Source organism: Dromaius novaehollandiae, chromosome Z, assembly GCF_036370855.1.
Source record: "Dromaius novaehollandiae isolate bDroNov1 chromosome Z, bDroNov1.hap1, whole genome shotgun sequence".
Classification (NCBI taxonomy): Eukaryota; Metazoa; Chordata; class Aves; order Casuariiformes; family Dromaiidae; genus Dromaius; species Dromaius novaehollandiae.
In genome coordinates this window covers 38,883,685-38,910,141 of record NC_088132.1, presented here as the reverse complement: position 1 = coordinate 38,910,141, position 26,457 = coordinate 38,883,685, and the positions used below count along the sequence as shown (strand labels likewise).

The 26,457-nt window shown below is 37.2% G+C and overlaps 1 protein-coding gene across 7 annotated transcripts in view; it reads left to right on the top strand.

Annotated features, from left to right (window-relative positions):
* Window positions 1-26,457, top strand: part of LOC135324758 (serum response factor-binding protein 1-like) — a 71,435-nt gene extending 44,978 nt beyond the window's left edge. For 5 of the 7 annotated variants that reach the window (XM_064501639.1, XM_064501636.1, XM_064501641.1 and 2 more), the window contains 5 exons: window positions 4,989-5,060; window positions 22,657-22,738; window positions 23,650-24,385; window positions 24,796-24,833; window positions 25,554-26,457. In XM_064501639.1, the coding sequence (XP_064357709.1) occupies window positions 4,989-5,060; window positions 22,657-22,738; window positions 23,650-24,385; window positions 24,796-24,833; window positions 25,554-25,741 (1,116 nt within the window). In that variant the 3' untranslated portion in view covers window positions 25,742-26,457. Of the gene's footprint in view, window positions 1-4,988; window positions 5,061-11,197; window positions 11,245-22,656; window positions 22,739-23,649; window positions 24,386-24,795; window positions 24,834-25,553 lie in introns of those variants that run through there. The other 2 variants (XM_064501643.1, XM_064501642.1) reach the window with 2 other exon arrangements.

The window sequence follows — 26,457 nt, the reverse complement described above, 5'->3', positions numbered from 1 at the left end:
GTGCAGTAATGGGTAACAAACTGCAGCTGAAGTTTCACCTAAGCTATCTGATGTTAGTTTGAGGTGTTTTATTATCTATTTGTACGTGCTCTGATATTGTTGCTTTTTCTTTTTATAGAAATTCTTCCTTTTTAAGAAAAAAGTTGTCTTGCAAAGATGGCATAGATGGAGTGATTATGAGGAAAGGCTTAACACTTGGACAGCTAAGAAATAATGAGGAAAATGATTGAATTGCATTATTATAAATAGAGGTAAAGGGATAATACTGGACAAAACAAAATTGAGCTGAGGAGTAGGTAAAACTTTTAAGTGTGAGGATTGAGATTCCTAAATTGCTTCCACAGGCCACTACTGGCAAACCTTTCTTCTGAGTCATCTAAAACAGCTTTAGACAGGATAGCTGCGAATACATTTTATATGAATAATCTTGCATTTCTGAGATGTGTTGAAGCCTCATCCGACAGCTTTTCTGTCTCTTTACTGTCTTCTGAAGGCTATTCAGTAGGTTACATTTCCATTCCTGTTAAGTTAAACTGCATCTTTCTGCTGAGAAAGTAGTTTAGTTTATCCAAGAGGTTGAGCAACCATGATCAATGATGATAGGGAACTGTCTTTTTTTCAGATGGCATTTATGCTTGATATACTTTTTGTTCAATATAGTCTTGTTTTCCTACATAATACAGTTATGGTTTATTTAAATAACTTCATATCTTAAAAAAACCTTGTTATTATCTTAACTTCTGTAAGTAGCAGAGTGAATTCTCTGCCTCTGATACTGGAACTGACTTCAGTAAAGCTCCATCTCTGGAGAGTAAGGTGGAGAGGCCTGGCAGGGCAGAGTTATAGCGTTAGGAAAATACCGATGCTATCAGGTGTGCAACTGGCACCGACATGGTGATGGTGGGATGCTCAGTCTGTCTGTTCTTGGGGCTTGCTTGGTAGCAGGAGAGGGAGCCCCTACTCCCCTCGCCTGTGGAAGCAGGTCCCACGTGTTGTGGTGAGAACAGCCGGCTGGGCTGGGCTGCCGTTCTTGAGCACAGGCCTGCCCCATGGGTACGCTGATTATCCCCTTGCATACTTTATTATCCCTTTTCCTCACATCTTGGCCTTTCCTCTTTTCCACCCCAATCCTGTCCTTACCTACCCCTAATTAATTTTTCCCCATTGCTCCCAATTTTACTGCACCCATTCCTGAATTTGGTATTTCCATATGGCTGCATAGGTAATCTTGGCTTTACATGGGGTTACTGATATGGTTACTTAGGTGCTGTTGGCCCTGCAAGATTCCCTCCCCAGTACTCCTCTTCAGTGATCTGTGAAGTTTATCCATTTCTAACGTAACTCATCCTTAATGATCTGTAAAATCCAGCCATTTTGTCAGCTTCTCACATCTGTCACATCCAGCAGTTTTCTTATATCCAGTAGTTTTTCATATCCTGTTTGTTTAGCTTAACCTCAGGCCAAGGCCTAGTAATCTGCCTGCAACCTTAACAAGGTCCAACTAGCTGACAGGTCCATTTAGCCTGATTTCTTTTGTTTTATTTATTTATTTTCCCTTGGAGGGAGTGCAGAACAGCTGTTTGAACAGTGAATGCAGCCCGACTTTGAGAGCCAGGCTGTTACTGCTGCTGCCACGGGGGATACAAAGGGCAGCTGCTGCTTTGCCACCTTCACGACCTCCCTTCTAGTTTCGTCTTCACTGCCTCCATGGCAGCTGTCATCTCACGTACTGGGAAAAAGATAAAAGCGCAAAGTCTGGCTATATTGTGTACATCAGCCTACAGAGGTTCTTCCCTTATCTCCCTTTCTCCTAAAAACTTTTATATTAGAAGTTGAGCTAGGGATGCAGTCTGTAATCAAAAGAGAATGATCTGTTTCCCTTCTCTTATTGACCATTCTCCATCAGGATCCCTGTGTTTGTTAGCTAGGACACTAGTGTCATGGGTGTCAGCTGTGTATCTGACAGTCAGTGTCCTGTGTCTTAATTCTAGAATTAGATCTCTTTCCTACAAGAGAAAACAGAATCAGCATGTAGACAGGATCTGTTGATCCCAGTAGTCATTTCTTCATCTTTTGTGGTTTTAGGGTATTTTTAGGTATTCAGGGAGTTGTTTAAAATATTGGTCAGAGATCATTTTCAAGGAGAGAATGGGTGTACTGGTTGGTAGTGGGGTCTTATCTGTGTTTTATTATCTAATCTGGGATTATTTTGGATCAGATGCTTCATAAAATAGCATATGTATCTAGCTTCTTTCTGGCCTTTATATTCCCTCCCCACTTGGAACATAACACTTCCTTGAACTTGACAACTTGTTGGCAACAGATGTTGTGGTATCAAACATGATTGTAAAAAGTAACTATAAGTGAAAGAGCAAGTCATAACAGTTATTACATACAAAGGTACCATCTCAGAGTCAGGAATTCTTGGGCTGAATGCATCTGGAAGCTGAGAAGACTGTGCTGGGAAAGTATCATTATATAGCTTTCTGCTTCTTGTCTACTGCTGACCATTAATAGAGACAGAAGAAAGGTCTATTTAGCCCAGTACCATTAATAGAGACGGAAGAAAGGTCTATTTAGCCCAGTAACTTTTACAAGAACAGAGTATTGTTGAAGACTGTATAAATCAAAAATGCTTACTCTGCCATAAATCTAAGGAGAGTGAAGGACATGCTTTAAATTTGGGGCTTTCACCCTTAAGAGGAGGCTCATGGTCACATTCTGGACAGTAAGCGTTTCAGTGAAGCTGCGTTCATGGCTCTGCATCCCAAACTGTGATTCTTACTTCATTGCTAGGCATGATTCTGCAATTCCAATGTAGTTATGCATTAATCCCATATAAAAACTAAACCCTTGAACTTCTAGTACAGACTTTGCTGATGTTTACCTCCCTTTACATCTGTTCCCCCCCCCCCCCCCCCCCAGTGTTCTGTGCTTAAATTCTAAAGGGACAGAAAATAGGCACAGGTTTATTTGGGATACAATTCAGAAAATTCATCCTATTTACTATAAAGAAGCAGTATGGTTTAACTCCATTGGCTTCCAGAACTTCATTCTTAGCCTCTGGCCAACTATGTGACTGTGAGCATGTCACCTAACCACCCTGTCCTAGTTTTGCCATCTGTGAAACACTTTGGGAAGTCATGGAAAACTGAATCATAGGTCTTTTCCATCTCTAGATTCTATTAGGTCATCCAGTCTGTCTATCTGCCAGTATAAGATTGTTTCCTATAGTCACCAGTGTTTTTCCAGTCTGGTTCTGTGCGCCAAGTGATTGGGCTCCCACCAGTGCCTTTGGGAGATGATTTTACAGACTACTAAATCTCACTTGTCAGGAAGCTCTTCTGGCACATAAAGTGAATTTTTAATTTCTTAATTTCATCCTGTCACGTTATTGCTATTAGTATATGCTTACTCAGTGTTTTAAGATATAAGCAATTTCCGTAACACCTTAAAAATCTAGGTAAGATGCATCTTTCCTATAGAGAATCTAATAAATGGAAGTTAAGGTTTTGGGTTGAGAGGTGTGACCCTTCATAAGGAAATAAACTATTTGGATGGAATTTCAGGAGGAACCATGTAAATGTACAGACAAACTGTCCTAGATTTAGGATAAAAACAGGATGGAATATAGAAACTTAACATAGTGGGGAAAAAATGGAGTAGGATGTTAAATGAAAGTGTTGGAATATTTATCAAGGATGGTTCAGTAGGGATTTTGAGAGAAAAGAACAATAGTTTTAGTCAGTGAACATGAAAGTCCCTAGTATAATACTTTTTTCAGATATTTGTAAATTATCATGTCTCCCATAATTTAAATTACATTTGAATCTTTGCTAATACATTATTCTAAGTCATTAATCACAGTAATTGCTTTTAGGGGTTTTCATTTAGTGTGTCTCAGCTTGTATCTGAGCACAGTGTTGCTCAAACTGTAATACATTTGCATATACAGCCCCAAGTTAGTTTTTCTTCTTTATTGACTGCAAATGTTGCAAATGTTGCAAATTTGCAGTTTTTTGGTCATTTTAAGTCATCCACTTTTCTGGCGTTTCAGAAATTCAGTGTATAGATTGTTTTCTTCAGATGTTGAAACTGGCAGTATTGAGGGAGAGTCTGGATGACAGCTATCAAATTTTTGTACAAAGAAGTTTAGTCAATCCTCATTTTCCAGAACTATGAATATGTGGAAGTTATTTTGGTCTTGCATAACACCATAGTTAAACTGTTTTTAAAGTGGCCATCTGGCAAACAACTGGTATGTAACATGATTTATTTGACATAGCGCCCTAGCAGCAAAAAGCCAATATTAGATTTCTAAAATTCAGTGCATTCATTTGATAAGGTTACTAAGGCATTTAGTAATACAATATAAATACAATATATGTTTAAGGGAAAAATATGTTGTGAGGGCATGTTTCATTGAAATATACATCTTCTAAAGAATTCTGCTTGTCCAGGACTTTCATTTCTCTATTTTGGCTGCTAATGGAAATGCTTAAGTCCAGGAGTGAAAATTCTGAATGTGTAGTATTTTCAGAAGAGAGGAGTTAGGTTTGCCCCCATCCCCCTTTGGTGTCATGGTCTTAAACATTTCTATTTACATATGTTCGTAAGTTCTGATGTAACTGCAGAGCTGAAGATAAGTGGAGCGTTTCATAACCTTCCAAAGTTTATTTCTAGCACACCTATATGGGCACTTTAAATGTTTCTATAAATAAAACCTCCGTCTTGCATACTTTGCTGTTGAAAATCTCCATTGCCCTCAGATTGGATACAATTAAGTGTAGGTTACATTTTTTGGAATTAAAATCTATTTATTTTATGTATTATTTACATTTAAAAAAAATCTATATATGAGAAATTGTTTTTACTTCCTTTAAGAAATCAGCAGGGGATGCCGTGAAGCCATAAGGTTTGAGGAAGGTGAGTCTTAGAAAGATTTACTAAAGTCCCATCATAAGAATAAATGTATGTTTCATCCACAGGAAATAAAGCCAGATCAAGTTACCAGACTTGCTCTTAGGAAGGAAGTTAATTTTGAAAGTGTCTGCAGAAAGGTAAGGTTTGGATTTCTGATTTTCTTTCCCTTGCTTCCGTGAATGTGAGAGAGCACATGAAACCTTTTAGGCAAAAGTGCATATGTTGGTGAGAGTATGTGCCTTATGTTACGTTACATTTTTCTCAATTGTAGATTTTTTTTAATGTATACACTAAGATGTGCCTACAAAAACTTGTAGAGATGTTTAGCACGAGTGGCTTGTCCTTAAGGCTTGCTGAGCTAATCCCTAGTGACTGGAATAGAAGATTAGGAAGCATAGCAGTGGTCTTTGTCTTAGAAATACATTTGCTATGTTTATATAATGCACTTCTTTGGTTCAGTTAAAAATCTCAACTTTCATCAGCTGTTGAAAAACAGTTGAAAAAAGTTCTTATACTTTAACATACAGACAGAAGCTTCCAGATATGAACAAAACATAGGAAATGGCCTGAAATACAGGGGAAACCAAACACTGCTGAGACTCATTAACTTCAAGGGTATGTCTCTTCAGAAGCCCACTGGTGGTACGTTATTAAATGTTTACTGTTTAACTCATGATGCCTGTAACAAGTGAAATGGGGACATAAAGGAGGGAAGATGCTCCTTGAAATAGTTGAGGCTGAGAGCAGACAGGATGCTCAAAAAGCAGAGTGAATAACAGCAGAAATAAATACCCTTTGAATGGAGATGATGTAGGAGATTGCTTCTGCAACAATGCTTAATGAATAAGTGTCAGTAAAAGAAACTACATATATTCCCTTGAGTTCTTCTAAATACCTGTTGGTGTTCCACTAAGGACTGCAGGGAGGCTGAAATCTGAAATATATATAATGCAGAGACTAAATTTTAATGTAGAACTGTGGCACTTTCTCTTATAATGCATCCTTAGTTTGTAGTGCAGCTACCATATTGCAAAGCACAGTGATGTGTGGTGGAGTTCATGCATACTTTTTTCTTTGAACAGCAGAAATGCTATCAGCATAACATGCAACAGTATTTGTGCTTCGTTGGAGCAAAATCAGGTTAATAGAAAAGTAATACAGTATGCCTCATGTAAGAGGAATTCAGTATTCATGGAGAAATGTTTGGATGGAAGTGTCCTACATGCTCTTCCTTCTCTTAGTGATAGAAAAGAGTGATGAAAGGATCACAGAGATACTGATGTGGAGCTAAGAAGCAGCACTCTTAGTTACTTGACCAAGAATTTCCAGTCAGAAAGTGAGCTAGTCAGAAATTGGTTGTTAGGAGGTTAGAAATGGTGTAGAGGTGGCAAGGTTCCAGATGCATGAGGACACCTGGAGGAGGAGTTCACACTTCAAAAAGGATGCTCCAATTCAGGCAGTAAGGCGCCTACTCCTGTGGGAGATGCCTTCTGCTAAGGATTCAAAAGTGTCGTGTTTGTGGTTTGTATTCTCAAGGTGTGGAAGCACCAGAATGAAATAGCTGATGGTATTATTTTAAAGGAGTTTATAGCTGGAATTTTATTGCCTAAGAGGACAATTTTATTGCCTAAGGCACAGAAGGAATATTATTAGTCTTACCAGTTTCTGTTGTCTATTCATTTCTTTTCCTAGAACCTTCTCAGATATAAATAAAGAAAAAAAAATGCAAGAAAATGCTGTGCCTTGGTATACAGGTTTCTCCCAAATAACTGACTGCACATTTTCATGGTCATGGTTGACTTTATACTTTTCATGTTTACTTAAAGTAGGCTTTTATTTAGACATAATCCTTGAAAGCAGATAATGCAGGTATTTTCACAAAATTACTGTTTTAGTTTTTAGATTTGTAGTTATTTCCATTACTTTCATCTGCTGGTCCTGTTTTCCAGTGTTAGGAGAATCTGTTAATCTTGTGCCTTGTAATGAATGAGTCTCTCTTGTTTCAAAACAAGTGTTTGGATGCATGCTGAGGTTGGTTTAAACCTGCAGAGGGGTTTTACCTCACTGCAGGGTGAGAACATGTACAAGTAATTATTGCAGTTCTGTTGACAAGCAGTGGCTAGGCTATCCTAACTTTATTGCTTGCTATTGTTTGGCTATAGCATACCACCAAATAAAGAAGGTATTACTACTATGCTTTAACAAAACTTAACTCTCCAGTGTATTACTTCCCCTTTTCCCACAGTTCTTTTTTTATTATTATTGCTGCTAACTACGAGGTGGTTTTTTATCCCCAGGAGTGTTCTGCAGGTCACATGAAATTCAGAACACACTGTTTACCTCTTCGTTAACTTGACTTTCAGAATATTTGAAGCAAAACATCCTGTGGCTATTTTCCTTTTTGGAATAGGTTTGTTTTCATTGATAAAAGGCAATCTGCTTTTAATTCACTGTGGAATGCTGAATATTAGTTTTGCATAGTGGACATGTAGTCAAGATATTTGTTTAATTCCTTCTGCCTGCTGAGATTTTATATTCCATTACCACGTTTTCCCATGTATTTTTCGGAGTAAAATAAGCATACTTTCTTATTCAGAGTTTGCATATTTTTCAATCAGTACAACAAAATTGTGCAAAGTGTTTAGGAAGTCACACTCTAAATTGAAGATTTTATGATTTAGCTCTCAAGATTGCTGTACAGACTTTTGTGACTGGTTGCTAATAAGATAATGAAATTAAAATGATTGAAGAGTGAGTTAGTGGTGAGTCACCAGCCACATGACATTACCTTTTTTCCCCCTGTTAATTTATAGAAACATAGGGCTTGCCACTGTAATATAGGACAAGAAGCAGTAGGTGGACATTTATTTGTGTACCTTCCCTAAAGCTTGCTTTATCTGTTTTTAATATTGCTGCAGCTGACACCATTGCTATCAACAGGTGATAAAGTCTGTTCTAAAGATGATAATAAAAATGTTGCCATGCATCTTTAACTAGACTTTATATTGTTAGTGTGTAGGTACAGCTGTTGTAAAAAGGGAACCTATTTTTTCTTGTTTTGACCTAAGGATTTGTGTTGAACTTGCTTCCTGTAGCACATATAGGTTTGCTAGCCATTAATTAAAAAAAGAAAGGAGGAGGGGAGTAGGATGATAGATCCATTATCTAAGCTTCTCTGCTCTGAATATTTCTAACTGTGGTTGCATTTTAGAGCTTTCCTTGTAGAAGATGTACCTGACCTGGTAAGGGTGGCTTGGTTTATTAGTGTTATGCTGCTAAATAATATGCCTAATAGAGCACCCCAAAGGTGTAAATTGGAAGCCAGTCATGAAAATGCAGTTCACTACAAGTAGGGGATTAACTTAGGAACTGGCAAAGGTCTTAACTGTTACCTTCAGCCTCCTGTTAACATAGGTTTAAGATAGACTGGTTAGATAAGATAATATTTCTTACATTTTTCTGGTGTAAGGGAAGCTATATGCATCATCTGTACTGTCTCTCCAAAAAAGGAGACATTTTTCCATCTGTGAACACCTCTATCTTTACCGCAGTTGCTTCTGTTGCTTTTGCAAAAGTGATATCAATAAGTGATTAATTTGCTGTAATATCTAGTTTAATTTTTTTTCCTATGTGTCTTTGGTATAAAAGACACTTAAAAAAATCTCTTTGAAAAGCTGAAAGTTATAGAATCCTACTCCAACAATGGCACTCTTTACTGTAAGGAAAGCTCTGGAGTGCCATCTTGTCTTAAATCAAAATGTTTCTTCTTTGTCTGAATGATAAAATATATATATGCTTCAAACTTCAACACCTCATATATCTTTAAAAAAAACATTGATACTGAAGCTGCAAAGAGCTAGATTACCACCTTTCCATATGCAAAGAAGAATACAGGGCAAGTATACACTAATGTCAGAGCTTAAATTTAGCATACGCTTAGTATTTCTGCAAATCAGTTTGCAGTTGATAAATGCATCTGGTTTTTTTTTTTTTTCTTCCAGATATCTTCCTGTATTTCAGTAGCATAGTTTTCTTTTTGCTCTGAACTCTACTCTGTGGTCCTTGAAGTGAGAGCCTCTACTTTCATCTGTTTCGCCAGTCCTGTCAGATTTGAAACTTTGTAGATGATTGTAGAGCAGAGGATTCTGCACAGCAGATTGAGCCTATTGTGATCCTTGGAGTCTTAGGGCCATGCAACATCCCACTGAGTCTTAAGATGACTGAAAATCTTGCCACAATTTCTGAGTTGAGAAATTTTAGTGGACCTGAGACATAACCCATGAATAGTTCTAAGGGGCCTTTTTGCTAATGTAAAACCTGGCAAGCTCGTTTTGGATTACTTGGTGTTGAGGCACCAACTTTTGCTTGCAATTTGCAAAGACTTCTAATGCTTGAGGAACTGGCTCTTGGGCAGCTTACACTGGGCAATAGACAGATGCCAGGATTTGACTGAGTGGCGTAGGGTATGGTATGATTTTGATCATTAAAAGTCTAGGCTGCCTCTTGAGGGCAGCTCTAAGTGCCTGATTATGGAGGGATGCCAGTAGTGCTGTCTAACTTCAGGTCCAGGTATTTTTCATGGATGTTCAGGGTCCATTATGTTGTGGTTAAAGTTCAGGGAATTTCTCAGGGTGAGTGAATACCAGTGGCCCTTTACCTGTAAGGCTCAGAAGAGTTTGGGAGCAACTTGGGGATTTGCAGACCAGCAGTAGAAAAGAGGTTTTCTATGACTTATCAGATGAGTGCTACTGCTTCACATTTGAGAACACTGCTTCAGCTACCAAACTGCTCCATGAATTCACTGGGTCTCTGGTGAGAGACTGAAGAAGTCACTAGGCTAGAGGGACAGGAGAATGAGATAAAGATGTATGGACAAAATGGACTGACAGGAACAAAAGGATGAAGCTTTCTCAATTTATATTGCATCATATATTACAAACATTGAAAAAGAAAAAAATTTTAGCAAGCCAACAGGAGCTAGTTTCTAACAACAGAACTTAAAACAGCATTTCTCCAAGAAGCTGAAGTTACAGGCCTGATTATGTATTACCTTTATCTCTCTTTTTAAGTGTTTAAATCCCAGCATCAAAGTAACAGTTTTCAGATTTGTCTCACCAGCTTGTTAAACTGTACCAGTGACGGCTAAGATTAGGCTGTGTATCAGTCTACAATATCTGTCTCATCAGTAACTGAAGAAAAAAACCCAGCTGCATACAAAGAGAACAGTTGTATCTGTATTTTCTAACTTTCAAAAAAAATACTTACCCCTTAGCTGATGTTCACAAATATGTGTTTAGGAACCCGGCTTTAATTTATTAAAAATATATATATTGTAATGGAAAATATGTAAAAGCAAAACCTCTGTATTTTCCATGCATTTAATCTTAGAAAAGGCAGTAAGCCATAGAAGGGGCCTGATGCAAAGTCTCTTGCAGTTTAATCGAAGACTTTCTGTTAACTTCAAAGGCTTTGGATCGAGCACAGAATAGTTGCTGTCTTCTGTTTGGGCCTTCTGGGCATTTTTCCCCAACTCCCTCCGTTCCCTGCCTTCCTCCCATCCAAGAATTCTACTAGCTACAAAAAAATTATGATAGATTTTGTAATTGATATAAAACTTCTGTTGCTGTTGTTAGTGCCTTTAACAGCAGCATAACTAGGTAATTACTTTTGTGGATTTTTAACATTCTTTGCTTATGAAAATATTTTGTTTGCAATCCATAAGCCGTGGCGAAAGGGCTACTGTATGAATCGGTCTTTGTGTAACAGCGATGTGATAGTCTGTCAGTTTTGTGTTGTGTCGTATGCTTATCACCAATTCTTTGCACGTAGCTCTTCTGTGGATTGACTTTGGCAATGGTGGGGGGGAAAGCAGCTGTTGTTTTTGAGGGACCCATGAACGCTTTTATTCTGTTTTTCATCATCTCAATTCTTGTTGTTAACACTCTCCTTAAATTAGAAATCCTGTGTGGATATTCAGTGTGTAACTAGCATAGGAATGTTTCTGAACATTTGAAAACTTAATGCTTACCTACCTGTATTTCAATCATGAGAACCATCTCTCACTCTTTTTTATTTCCTTCTTAGTAAGCAACATTTATTACAAACATTATTATCAACTTACTTTAAGTTTTAAGTGTCCAGATTTATGGATTAGCATTTTTACTTTTAGTTTAGCATGGATATATATTGCCTGTTATGCACAAAGATGTGTCCATTCTCCAACAGTGTGTTCATGCCGAAGGTACTAAAATAATACTTACTCGTTTTCTTACAGATATGATGTTACGTTGCAGTTTTTCTTACATCAGGATGGAAATAAAGGTAGCCATTTGCATATCAGATACCAGATATGCTTTTCTCTGTGTAATAGTTGCATCTGTCACCAACATTTGTTTTTGGAGGTGTATTGCATTGATTTAATAGCACAATTTCCTGTAATACAGACTCAAATGATTTGACTGATGCTGGGAATCAGTGTTGCAGAGTTGATTCCCCCTCCCTACCCCCTGCCCTGAGTATTTTGCATCTGTTTGGATGGAAGTTGCTCTGGATGTACGAAACCACTGTTTCCTGAGAATTTTCCATGTCAAACACCAGATGTTAACTTTAAACAAGAATGACTGTGGTCTTCTGAAGACTACTGATGAAGTGAAGAATTTTGCATTCAGTGATGAATGTCACAGTCAGGCGTAAATACTTTCTCTGTGTGACTGCTTTTCCCTGAGAGCCCCTCGTCTTCCAAATCTGATCACTTGAACTGTGAGATGTTTAGCATGCCTTTTATGCATGCTTTTATACAGTCCTTCTCTATACTTTAGAGCCTAGTCTAGTAGAACCATAGTACAGACTAGTATAGCCATAACCCACTGCTATGGTTGCAGCTCTAGTTTTGTGTCAGTATAAAACTAAGTCTGTCAGTCTTAGACAAATCTTTCTCCACTCTTCTCCCACCTCCTTCTACACTGATTCTGTCAGTCTTCTAGTCTAACCAGTATCTGTCTCTTCCCTGACTTCCTATCGGAGAGAGCAGGTCTCCTGTTTATCCCACATTCTGTCCACTGCCCTCCCATTTTTGGTTAGCCATTCTTTCCTCCACCTGATCTTTCTCTTTATTTCTCTGGGCCAATTCACCTATTTCTTCCTCATTAGTCCCTTTGCAGTTCAAATCAGATTGCTTCCTACCTCCCTAAGCTCAACAGGGTCACCATTTCAGAGCAAGGAGATGGTCTCAATCTGACTAGACCTGAAGTTACAATCATCTTCAATATCAGAGTAGCAATTGCAATGAATTCAGGTTAGGATTTGTCTGTTGTCGAAAGAATCTTTTTAAAGTCTTAATCTTTTTTTCAGTTTTGAAATAAACTTCTAGTAACTTTGCCAACTTTTTATGGAGATAGTATGTGCATTTCTGATGCACAAAGTCTGCTTCCTGCCAGATTCAAAGTTACTGATCCAAGGATCTTTCTATCATTCATTTGCAACCATATGAAGAAGCTGTATCACTTAAGTTTGTCCATCCAAACTGATTGTTTGAAATTATTAAAGGATATTCCTATCATTAGACCAGGATCAGTCTCAAAAGTGATGTCATTGCTCTTGATTTGAATGTGCTCTATTCAGGTATTTGGTGTTTCAGAGTGGAGTGTGGGCAGGCATACTGTTGTCAGTAAAGCTCAGAGCAGTTAACGCTCATTTTTCCAAACAATGTGTGGCTGGGATGATCTAGATAATTCAGACACAATAAATAGCATAAACGGACAGAAAGGTAGGTGGGAAAGAGCAATGTTTTAAGCATGGATATGCTCATGCTAGTGAGGACTTGAAGCATCATGTTTCAAGTACATGGCTGTGCTGTTTCCAGCACAGAAAGACTCTTATCACAATACCCATGAAAGCACAGTCAGCTTTCATTCCTGTTTTAAATGAGTATTTGTGATATTTATAAATATTTTACCGTACATGAGCTGTCAGGGGAACAAAGCAAGAAAACAGTAAAAAAAAAAAAAAAATTTCTTGTTCTTATGCTTTCCTTGAAGAAAATGCAAGGAAAAATTATTTTAACAAGATATGTTGAACGTTCTGTGTGTTCGTTTTGGGGTTCTTTTGACTTAATAAAGGCCAAGATACTCAAGTCCAGGGTCTGCGTGATAGCATCCTCTGAAACACTGTTCAGACTCCTGTGCAATGCCCAAGAGACAGGTGAAGATCCAGATTTGCAACACATGGGTGTATGTGTGCTATAGAATGGAGAGGTTTGGATGTTTTAGGAAACAGTGAAACTTCAGGGACCAGAAGAAGCTGTATAGCAAAGATGGGCTGCCTCTTGATCGAAACTGGACCAGGCTGGCCTTGCGGACGAGTGAAAACTGTCATGGAGTATTTAAACTAAAAGGATGGTGAAAGACTACACGCATGGAGCACCTGATTCACAGTGATTTTAACCAACAAGGGACACGTGGCTAGTTTTTAGTGTCTCTTAAAGGCCAAAGAGGGAAATAAATAGCCTGATCTAATAAATAATGAAGGCAAAGTAGACAACCTGCTAAGCCTAAAAAGTAAATGGGGGAAATGAGAACCCCTGACATCAGACAACATCCCTGATATAATAGACATTCTGAAGACGGATAATTAATGAAATAGTGTTGCCAAGTACCATCTTTACAGAGATAATAAGCTAGGATGTATGTGAATGAGTGGTGCGGTGTTGTGAAGGAATACGTTAAGCATATAACAGCATAAAACTATTACAGGAAAAGGGAAGCACTATGAATGCAAGTTCCAAAGTGTGATACTAGTATTGTACTACAGCCCCCAGTCAGTGATGATAGCAAACCAAAAACATTGAGCGAGATTGGAGAAGCTACAAATTTAGGACAAGTAGTAACAGCGTGAGATTTCAGTTACCCTTTGTTCATTCATGTATTAAAGAAGAAATCTTAAAATTGCATCCTTTATGTAGCCATGGTGAAAGTGGTCAATTTTTAAAGTTGATCTACAGGGAGGTTGGGAGGAGTGGGCAGGAATATGCCCTGAGAAGAGAATTATTGTTTCAACCAAATGGGAGAGCAAAATGTTTTCTCTGTCTTGCCAGTCATTTCTTCTTTAGCAGTCTGTTAGTGCTGTGTAGACAGCTGAAGAACTAGCAGAATTTTCATGTCAGGTATCAAGCAACTAAGATATGTCTGATGATAAAGGGTCATAATTCATTGAAAATATCCTTAGCCATCCTTACTAAGGAAAAAGGGCACAGCCACATGTTGTCTGTCTATCTGCTAATGCTCTAAATAATGGTGCCCATTGATCAGTGTCAGCCAAGGTTAATAAAGATTGTTTTAAAAGTGGTAACTTCCAGCAGGTTATTTGTGTGTGACAGTTCCCCCCTGAATAGGGTGAGAGATCCAAATCAGTGTTGCCAGTGAGGGAAAGGTAACTATAGTTCATCTTATTTTGAGAGACACCATAAAGTTGGCACAGATGATCTCTGCAAGGAAAGAGGACATAAAATAGAATATACATCTGTTAAGTGTTTCATTACTTCTGTTGCTTATAGAACGTACTGTGTTAAGGTATGTTTAATTTTGATATTGTATAAACATTTGTAATTACTTATGTTAAAGATTGATTATCAGCTGCTCACATGTTACAGACGGAGAAAGCTCTTTCTGTATATATGCTTTGTAGTGTGCCTCAGAATTGCATTGCAAATCACAAAAAACAAATCTGACATTCCTGATATTTCTAAAATGAAAAACAGCTGCTGCTGTCTCTTGCTCTTTTTATTTTTATAAGTGAAACTCTAAATGTTTTGTTATAAATCATATAGAAATCAAGTACAAAACCATTCCCATTTTTTCTTCCCCCCCCTTTCCTATGCAGATTAGTCTTTGAAGTGCTGTAACTCAGGAGTTAAGAAATTAAGAGCTATAAAAACAAGAAGTTATGGAATCAAGAGGGTTCTTTCATCTCAATATGGGGCTCATCAGTCTGTTAACACTGGAAAACTGTATGAAAAGTGGTGGAGGCACTAGTGCTTGAAATTTTTAAAAATTAACTGTAGAAGATGAAAATGATGTTCTTGAATTACTGGAATTATGGAAAAAAAATCTGATGTGATGGCATTGAATATAGCTGTTAAGACTAGCTACACGGTGAGGTAAACTGAGAGCACAGATTTACAGTGTATTAGTACTCGGTGGTAAGATCACTAGGTAAGAGGTTGTATGGGAAATATGAGGTAACTAACCACTTAGTAAAAGTATAACAGCCTCAAATTTAAAGGGTAATGATCTAGGTTTTTCTTGGTTTGGAGTACAAATAATTGCATGATGATTGACATAGCTGAGTGATTGCACACTGGAAAACCTTTGCATTCTAGATTTAACTAATAATAATGTAATGGCCTAGAAGATGCCTGAGAGTCTCTAAATGTAAAGTTGATTGTTCTGTGTGCCATCTGGTGAAATACCTGCTATAAAATGTGATCATGCAGGATTTCCATTTACTTTGTATTCATCTGTTGCTAATATGCTCAAACAATATCAGGGCTTCCATATACGTCTGACATGTGTTTATTGTTAGAGTAAGTTCTGAATGCATATACTCCCTCAATAGACTTAATGATGGAAAATCTGCATTTTGGTGCCAAGGAATCAGTATGTTTATCTCAGATGTTTAATAGTTTTTTCAGTGAGCTGAATTTGTATTTCCATTGTCTTTTTCAGAAAATGCTTGAAAAACATATAAATTAAAAGAAGTCTGTTTTCAATTGTGCACAAAAATTGCATTGTAGTATGCCAAGAAATTTTGTCTTGTTTTGAATAGCATATTCTAAGATGGCCTATCCCTGGTTAGTGTGTGCAATATCCATGAAGTCTGCAAGTCTTCTGTGCCCCTCAATCCCTGGCTCTTGTATTTGGTTTCTTCAGTAGTGCTTTGAACATAAATACATCTCTCCCTAGAGTTTTATTAGAAGACGTTGACCTGACAACACATCGTTTATATGTGGGTGTGTTGTTTGGAATATTGTACATGTGAAGGTCTAAGCAATACAAGGTTTGTTGTTAGGGACAAATCTGTTACCTTTTCCATTAGAAATGATGTGATACATATCTGATTAAATGCTGGGCAATTATTTTCAGCTGTTACTTAGCTCTGAAGATTTGCATCTGTTTTAAAATCTGAAGATTTGAGGTATGTCTACTTTTTCCAGTAATACCGGTTAAGAGATATTGTTATAAACTTTGTCTTGCCTGTGTTCATACACATATGCTGCTTTATTGGGCTGCAGCTGACAAGTTATCCTTTGAGGTTTGAGCGTCTGTCTTACAGTGAAATACTGAAGCGATATCTCAGAGTTACATCCCTGGAAGTGGTGTACAGAGTTTTGTCACCAGTTTGACTTCATAAGGAGACTGGAGGAGGACTTGATTCTGGAACTCCTCAGCTTCCTCAAAGGCTGAGTATTGTGAACGTCTTGGTGCATTAAATCGTTTTACTGTTGTAGAGATCATCCCTGTATCTCGCCAATTTGTTTTCTACCATCTGCTTCCACTCAGAATCTTTGGGCATGTCTGCGACGCGCGCTCGGCTCTGGGGAGACGCGGAGGCGCTCAGGTTGTGGCTGATGCGGAAAATGCCATTTCCTGTTTGGCTTGCAACACTGCAGCGTGTTAGTGGTCTACTTTCTGTTTCTGTTCTCTCTTCTTTGAAAAACAAGCAAGTATAAATAATTGATTTTGTTTGTTTGTTTTCTCAAACAGCAGAAACTGTTTCCTTCAAGTGTGTTTTTTTATTAATATTAGCCAGTTTAACACCTTTTCTGGAAATAACTGCTTATTTTGGTCTTCCAGACCCTCAATCTAGATGGCCAGTTACTAGCAAATGGTCTGTGAACTTTTCAAGGTGCTTATTTTCTGAGAAACATTTGATGTGGTTTCAGATGTGAATATATAGTGGTTGCCAAATTAATCTGTATATAAACCTTAAGCTTTCCTCCAAATTTCATGATCTTCCTCTGAAGTCTATGTGAATTTTGTAGCGAAGGCCTTTGTGTTGTCCATGGCTACTGCCTGTTACCTGAGTTTCATTTTGTTCCTCTTTTTTGCTTCAGTGTTTCTATTTCATCATATTTAGATTTGCGAGTTTACTTTCTCAATATCATTGTTTTTTGCCCTCTTTTAATTATTGGCATCTATTTTATCATGCTGTTTGCTGAAATTTTTTACACAATTTGGCAAAACCCAAATGTTGACTGATACAGTGCTTCAAATATCAAAATAATATGCACGTATTATATACATAGGTATTTTTAAAACGCAAAAATTTGTCTTTATACTGTTATTTGTTTTACTTATTTGAACTCGTATGTTTTAAGTCGGTAGAAAAACTGCCGATTTTTTTTATATCATTTAGAAAATAATAAGATATGTATCTGTACAATTAAATTAGATAATCTGTTTAAATTTTTAAAAAGTTAATCTCTGAAGTCCCACATGAAGAATGTTCTCTTCACAGCTGCTCGGGAGTGGGAATTTGTCCGCATGATACAACAGCATAAAGTGCTGTTCAGCGTGACTTCTGGTTTTCCTAACAGCCAACAGAGATTTCGGTGTTGGGGGTCGCAATGAGTTAGACCCCCACAACTGTATGGGGGAGTTGGCACAGTGCTTGCTCTGACTGCTTCCGTCACCTTGAGAGATTGGCACTTTTTCTTCAAAAGCAGATCTAGTGTTTGTATGAGATGCCAAACTGATAGGATTGTAGAGACACCTTCTTACTAGCCTGGGAAGAAGAGTTAGCAGCAACTGAGTTTTTCCCCTAATCTTGCAGTGTCAGCTTATACCTAGTTTACTTTGTTCACCATGAGGAGATGATTAAGAATCCATGCCTAATTTAGTCTGGATCTTTTTATTGAAAGAATCATGGCAGTGATTTTAGGGATAAAAGGAAGAAGGAAAGAATTAGTAGTAGACTGAGTGCATAATTTGTACTTCGGCAGGCCTGGGTTTTATGCCAAGCTCTGCTATAGACTACTATGGCAGTTTGGGATGAAACGCTCCATTTCTTGTTCACATTTCCCAATCTGAAAAATACAATTCTGTGAAGTAAATGTTTATGGCTGGCTAAATTAGTTGTGACAGGTTAATCCAGAGAAACCCTACTGACTCTTCTATACACCTAATAAATTTGGTTTTGTAATACTAAAGTGCTGTACTGGGCTTCTTAAAAGGCTTTTAGGCTCTTTAAACTGCTTGGACAGAAGGTATTTTTCATTGTGCATGGAGGAGAGAACAAAAGGAAATCTGATGATTTTCATTTCAATTTCTGACATATTTTGAAATTCTTCAGTTTGAAAGAAGAGATGACGATGGGAATAATAGGAGTGTACTCCTTTTTAATAAGAGAGAAGAGCCAGACTGGATGTGAGTGCGGAGGTAAATCTAAATGAACAAATTATGGGGCAAAGGATAGCTTTGATCCAGATATGTAACTGGCATTAGAACAGTGTAAGCACCTCCACAATATTTAGAAGAATTTGATGCTTCCTCCTGAAACCTCTACAAAAGTTGATGCTGAGATGCCAGTCAACGTTACTGTCATCGGTAGACAGTCAGCCAGGCAGTTCTCCAAAGCTCTGCCTGCCTGGGTGGGTGGGTGTAGTTCTGCAAATGAACTAAAAAAAATAGCCCACAGTACCCCATGTTGCCGCAGGTCTTCAAGTCCTGTATTACTTGCAAGATAAAGTACAAATCCAGGTATTTTCCTGATAAAATTACTTTGATGGTATGAACTGATGCAAGCTTTCCCTAGAGGTGAAAAGAACAAGAAACAGGAGGTCAGGGAGGGGGTGTGAGGGTTGCTTTATCCTGATGCTTTATGTGAAATTGGTCAGTAAAGCTTCTATTATAAGACATTTTCCTGCCAAGTTTTTGCGAAGGTATTAGATCTTTTGGGATGTGTTTTTTAGCTTCAATTGGCAATTTCCTCAGTCCATTTAAAAAAAATTGTGTAGTCTGTTAATAAAAACTGTTGAAACTTGCCTTGAGATTCATACTGAATTAATTGCTGTAAGAGAACTTCCCACCTGTGTTGCTATAATGCTTGTGTAACTACTCCTCCATAATCCCTGTATGATCATCCCTAGCCATCCTTCTGATGTTGCATGGAATATTGGGAAGACTGACTGAGTTGAATAAAAGACTGATAATATCTGCATTTCTAGTGCAGAATCTGAAGCATTTAATGCCAATGTTTCTTTCCTATATGTACTCTTTGATTCCTCTCTATTATTGCTGTTTTGGGGAGATCCACTCTCTTAAACTCTTTCCACAGCCAATAGAGATCTGTTTCATGTCTTTCCTGCTTGATCCATCCTCCCACTATCGAGGGGGACCCAGTCAACAAACCACGTCTCCCTGGCAGGAGCTGGGAGACAATCTGCCGCTACAACTGATATCAACAACCAAGTGCCTCTCATGTCAAAGTCTCATTTGGCCTGATAGCCCAAGTCGCCTATCACGTATTTTACAGACATAGGGAAGAGATATAGCAGTATTTCACAGTCAGAAAATAACTGCTTCTCAAGGGTCTTATTCCACGGCAGGCTGGAGCTAACAGTATGGGATCACGGGATAGACTTGGATGGCAGCCGTGATTTAGCACCTTCACTTTACATTAACCACAATTTTGCTGCTATTATGAAGGACAGCTGTAACTAGTTATGGCTCTGGGGAGAGCATATGGATTAGTAAGTTTTCTATATGGTTAGAGAAGTAGCTCCTCCCCTAAGCTGCTGCTATTGCAATGACATCTTGTTTTGGCTGGGGATTTGGGATTGCTGTTATGCTCTTTATGTTAGACTGCCTTTACAGTTAGTTTAGAAACTTGAATATGACATGCTTCAGGGTTATTTTTTGTGTAATATGTTTTGCTGTGTACTACATACCATACACTTATCCATGGGGTTTCTAGCTGTCTTAATTTGAATATCATTAGTTTAAATAGCAGAGATTATTTAAAGTGACAGTTTCAGGGCCACCAAGTGTTAGCCATTTGGCAGCACTGTCCTGTGATCTAGCTGAAATTCTAGTAGGAGTCTAGGTAGTTGTATCAGGTGAAACCTGTAGCCAGGCAATTGCTTCTTGTGCAAAAATCAATTGAAGATTAAAATGAACATATGTGCTCTGGCAAGTTAGGTTTTGAGGTTTGTGTTTGTGTCAAGATTTAGCATTCAGGGTGAGAAATAGTTGTTGATGCAAGCTTTTTCATTTTGAAAGGTTCGAAAATAGATTGCAGTGAATTCTGTTGAATGTCTGCAATGTGGCAGTGATGACACAGGCATCTTTAATTCAATATGCTGAAATAATGCACCACTTACCAACATAAAAAATTAGAGGAAGCTTTGACTTTCAGGTTCCTCTGTATGTAGCTTAAAACCTTTCACTGGAAAGTGTGAATATACAATGCTCAGTTGCTTTGTTCATTTTGCAGCTTCTCACTTGGACATTGAATGAGGAAGTGTTCCTATGGAAAGTATTAGGACATTCTTGCATGAAAGAAACAATTAGTGCAAAATAATACAAGCAGTAGCATGGACTTGTGAGAATAAATATTTGCAATTCCAGTATCTGCATAAACAAACATGGCGGGAGGAGAATGTTGTTCTTGCTGTAGATAAAGTTGACATTTTTCTACTATATTTTATTTTCTGACAATGTTTATATACTGGAAAATACTTAATGAAAAAAAAGAATTTAACTTTGGATGTGCCAAAGAATAGAAAAATGGGAAGTTTTTAAGAATGTATATGTCATGTTGTATGTTTGTTGGCTGCTGTGTATCAGTGTGAATAGTGTTTGTAAAGTATTTTGCTGTACGGAAAAAATATGGTTATTCCATATGAATTGGCATGTATATGCTTAAACCCTTTCTATAAATACTTGAATTAAAGGACACCAGATGTTGCACAGAAGCTGCTGCTGCTGCTGCTGCTTTCTGAACTTTATGGTATATTCTTTCAAAACCCACAGGAAGTAGCTGAGGGAAAAAGTATATTAATTAAGTTCAGAAATACATTTTCCAGTTATAGAAAAATCTCCAAAGAAAATACTGTTTGATCTTCAGAAATGTGAGCTTGCTGTCCCAGGAATCTGGTTGCAGCATGCAGCACTGTCACATGGGAATCAAAGTTCAAACTCCAAGTTTGCAAAGCTAGACTAGCCTGAGAGTAAGCCAGTCTGGCCCCTTGGAAATGGACCCATCTCTTTGACCCACCTCCTCTGGCCGGTGTTCACAGCACTGTAGGCAGGCTACAGAGGAAACAGTTTTCCAGTTTTTCTTGACCTGAAGAAATAATCCTGTAATAACAGGACTTGAGGAGAAAGGAACATATCCAAAATATATTTCATAAACTCTAGAGCTAAGGTAAAAATACATATGTATGTGTTAAATGTGCTTTGTATTGTTTGAGAAACAAGATTTACATTTATGCCCCAAATTTAACACTTCCACGTTTAGAAAGAGCACTTCTGGTATAGTGTCTTTGTTATTAGGAAATTTAGCGGGAACGTGTAAGAGTCCAAATTTTGGGATCCTCCAAACCCAAGCACTAAAACAGTCTCCTGCATCAGTGCTTGGCATCAAGTGTCCATCTGTCTCTACCCAGTGATTATGTAACTGTTTATATTAAGTGGAAAACTGCATTGGAGGAAAAGGTCCCTATAGCCTGATAAGATTCCCCATTATGTCAAGCAGATAGATACTTAGAGCATGCATGACTGATGTGCTTGGTCATGCTTGTACCATTTGGGGGAGCAGGGGAAGGCATGTCTTCTCTCTCTCCTCTCTCCCAAAGAATTCTATTGCAAGCTTTAAGAAACCTTCCTGCTGAATTTGTGTTTTACAAGCCTGTACACCCCCTTCTCCTCCCCTCAAAAGAAGACAAAAATGTCTTTGAAGTCATCTCATATACCACTCATTTTGCTCTTCAAGCAAAGTGATGACAAGAACCTGAAGCTGAAATAGCTTTTCCAATATGTGGTTACCTGTGACCTCTAATAGATAAGAGAAGAAGTCAGAAAGGGAAGGAATTCCTCTTCTCTCCTTTTTCTTCAAATTAAAGCATTAAGATAACATTTGATCTTTGAATCAGTCTACAGAGTTCCCATATTCTACCACATCACATTCAAAGTTATTTGTCTTTAAGATCAGATTTCACTTTCCCCCTTACTTACCCACACTTAGGGTACAGTCCTTCAGTATCTGCTATATTGTGTTGCCAACTTTAATGGCATTTAAACTGCTCTATTCACAAGCTGCTTTATTCCTTGATATAGAATGCCTTCTGTCAATACAGTGGTGTTTTTTAAGGGTGGTTCATACGTTTGCTTTACATGTATATGAATCAATGAATGCGTATTAGGCCTGAAAGATGTGGTGTAGTATACATTTAATATAAAAATCATGTTATGCCCATTCAGTAACTGAGAAATTGCGGAAGTGCATACCTGTTATGTTTCTGCCAATACTTGTGCAGTCAGATTTTTTTTTCCTTACTCAGACTTATGGCAATATTGGAAAACTAATACATTGAAGCATTATAGTGTCACAAGCTTGTGCTCTTATTCAGTCACCAGTAGAGAATTGCTTTAGTATATATAGTAGCCTAACTCATACAGTCCTACGTAAATCTTCACTGTTCTGTTGAGTTCGTTCCTTTTGATCTTTTTTGTAAAGCCAAATTCTACCGCAACTGAGCGAGCCATTGCAAGACTTGCAACGCACCCCATCTTGAAATCAAAAATTGCTGACCTTAAAGGTAGGAAATAGTATACTAACTTGTTCATGACTATGTAGCTTACAGGGATGTTACCTTGTTCCTATATATTCCTGACATGAACACCTAGTAAGTATATCAGCTCCTGCTACTACCTTAAGTAGCTGCAGTGAGCAGAGTATCACAAGTTTGCAGTCATGTGTATTGGTTGAAATGGGCTTTTATCTGATAGTATGCCATAACATTTTAAGATATGGACTGTAGGACAAACAGGGCTCATAATGGGAATTTTAAAAAGCCAATGGATGTAATGGAATATCTCTAAAGTAAGACTGAACTGGCCACGAGAATAGTAACAAGTAGATAACGGTAAAAGGTGCATTACAGCTGAGTTTTCAAAGAAATGTGAAAGATTTCACAAATAACTCTGTAAGCTTCTTTGGAAACTATTTCCAGGGTCCACGGGGAATGGTTCTTGGTTCTTTAAGATACCTGCTTTTCTCTGTAAACACAAATATTCCAGTGAAAACTGATGTTAAAAAGGGTGAAGTCCTAGTGATAATGCCTTGAAGTTGGTTAGTTAGTAAGAAACTATGTCAAATACCATTCAATTATATTTAAGCGATTTACTATTTGTTTGCAGATTTTACACACAAGGTATTGCCCTAAACAAGCATGATTATAAACTACAGATTACTTGTTGAAAGATGAGCTCATAGTTAAACCCAAGTTCAAAAACAGTGTATTGACTCAGTAATAATTTCAAGCTGTCTTCCCCACTTCTGTTGTCATACTGTAAGGCTTCCTTTGCCCCATATGTTCAGTAACTAATAGACATTCAAAATATACTTACTCAATACAATAAATTTAACTTGCAAAAAATGTTTTGTTAAGATAACACGTGTATTGTCATGTGCAAGTGCAAAAAAGATGTTTTTCTGCCATTTTTATAGCTGCTGTAAAAGCTTTTAAGGATGCAAGAAAGAAACCAGCCCAAACCCATCTTTCAATAAAGGATAAACCAGAAGAACACCCTAAGTCAGCGCAACATCTCAATAGCAATGTGGATGACCAAGTTCTTAAAGTAGTTCAAAAAGAGCAAGCATGTGAAGACAAAACAAAAATGAGTATGAAAATAGGAGCTAACACAAAGAAAGAACTTTGTGTGAGTGATTATAAGCAGAAAATTGTGGAAAGTGAGAAAGCATACACTCCAAACGAAGTTTCATTACAGGCAGCAGAAAGGCAAGCAGTCCCTCAGAATAAAGTAGGAAAGAAATTTGACTATCCAAAAAGGAAAAAAACTATAAGCATGAACAAATTCACTGCAACAAAAGAATCAGTTAGTGATGTTAGTGACCTGGAACAACTTAATGAAGAGTACTTTGATGATAGTACTGAAGAAAGGTTTTATAACCAGACATCGGACTCTGACAATGATAGCAATGATGATTTCTTCATTGGCAAAGTAAAAAGAAAGAAAAAGATAGCAGCAGTTGGTGACTTTTCTTCAATAAAGGAAAAGAACAAACCACAGGAAAAGATACTGAAGAAAGAAAAGAGCACAATGCCTAGGACAGCGCAAGATTTGATCGGAGAAGAAGGAAAGCTACATGCAAAAGCAAGGAAGCTAGAATCAGTGTTCTGCAGTTCTCTGTCTACCCCTAATCAGAAGTCCCAAAATAGAAGGTAAACCTTTTCTTTTGTGGTGTTCTCTGTTCCCCGCTTCCCCCTAGTAATGGAGGTTGTTGTGTTTTTTCCTCTTTAGTAGCTGTCAGCAAACAAGCAGAACTTCAGCCAATAACAGCTTAGAATGTTTTCACGTAACCCACTCTTTCTGTGCTTTCTTGACTCTTATGCATTTTTCATCTTCACATTAGCCCTGACATATATTTAGGATTCCTTAGTAAACTTGCATCTAAATTAAATCACATCTGAATACTTCTATTTTTACTTCTTTGAAACCAACAGGAAAAAATGTTTTTGCATGTTATAAAGTTTAAAGTCATTACACAAGTATTTTGATGACCACTCTTTATTCGCAAATGTTTCTTCTTACTAATTTCATGAAAAAACCTAAATAATATTTTTATTTCTAGAAATACTAAGGACCAGCCTCCCAAAAACAGAAGAACAGGTATGTATTACTTGTTCTGATAAAATTGGGTGTGAAAACTTCTTGATTTTGTTACTTCTGTAGTCTAATTGCAATAGGCTATTTATTGTTTTGTTTCAGTGTTGTAGTATGTATTTTAACATTTGTTGTTAAAATGGTAAAATTATTGAACTTTAACCTGTGGATTTTGTATGCTATTATTTCCTATTTTGAAATATTAAAAATATTTAAAGTAGGGTTCACAAGGGACAGTATTTTTCTATCTATCTTTATGTTGAGCAGTTAGTGCTATCTGTGCACGAACAAGACTGTCAAATTATGATATTTATCTCTAATATGTAGTTTAGCCTATAAGTAATTATTTAACTCTTTCAATATTTTACTCCACTATATGGTATATGGTTCCATTTTTGAACTCATTAAATCAAAGCGTTTCAGTCATAGAGTTGCATTAGTTTAATGCACAGAAAAAAAGTAGAGATTGTGATGAATATTAGTCTACACAAATTTTGCATGTGGTCAATAATAATCGATCTTAAGTATCTACAGTCTGTCAAGGGACAACTTACTGCTGCAAGATGAGGAAACCTATCTTAGTAATTTCCTTTAAACGCTCAGATGAATGTTACCTGTGTCTCATTTACAAATTCTTGTAAACGTCTACCTTCATAAGGTAATTTTAGCACATTTTTATGAATGTTCATGATGTAATTAATGTTTTATATTGTATTTCCTGTACAGCTTTTCCTAAAAAGGAACCACAGCTCAGGAAGCATCAATTTGCTGAAGCTGCAGCTATTAAATGCAAAAATAAAAAAGCATGTTTGGAGCAGCCTCTTCATCCTTCGTGGGAAGCAAGCAAGAAACGTCGGGAACAAATGTCTCAAATTACAGCATTCCAGGGAAAAAGGATTAAATTTGATGACTAGACTTCATGTAAATTCAGATTTTAAAAAAGATTCTTGTAGATCCGCATCTGGTGGTATTTTCTTATGGAGTAACAACTGGTGTTGGAACACTTCCCCCCGTGATAAGAATGGAAGACAGAATAGAAGTCTTCACTGAGATAATATTTTTACAAGTTTTAAGAATTCGTGTCTTTTTTAGCCATATTTAGATGTCTTTAAATTATTTTCATTAAACTGTCCTTGTCCTTTGAAGCCTGTAAAATAATATTTTAAAAGCTTTGTTGCTAGAACTAATCATCTGTTTCTAATGAAGATTAAATAAGGCAATGTGCTGTCTTGACTAACATGAGGTCATGTGGTGTTGGTTTGCAAGCTCTATTACATAGTCTTGCCATTAACGAAATACACCCTAACGTGAATGAATGTTTTGAGGAACATCATTTTTGTCCTCTAAAAGTAGTATGAATTCTTTGGAGTTTTGTTTGAGTAAAAATGTACTTAAGACTATTTGAGGCCTTGGATGTAAGGAGAGAGGGGAGAAGGCAAAACATCACTACTGAAGAAATAATCCTAAGAATACATTATCATATGCATCTCAGCTGAGAAAAGGTAAGAGATCTCTTAAACTTGAACAGACTTCATAAATTCATACATTTATTAAGTAGCTAGAGAAGTAGATCAGTAATATTCATGTTATGAAAAATTCTAGATATCAATAAAATATTGGCCTGTATAAA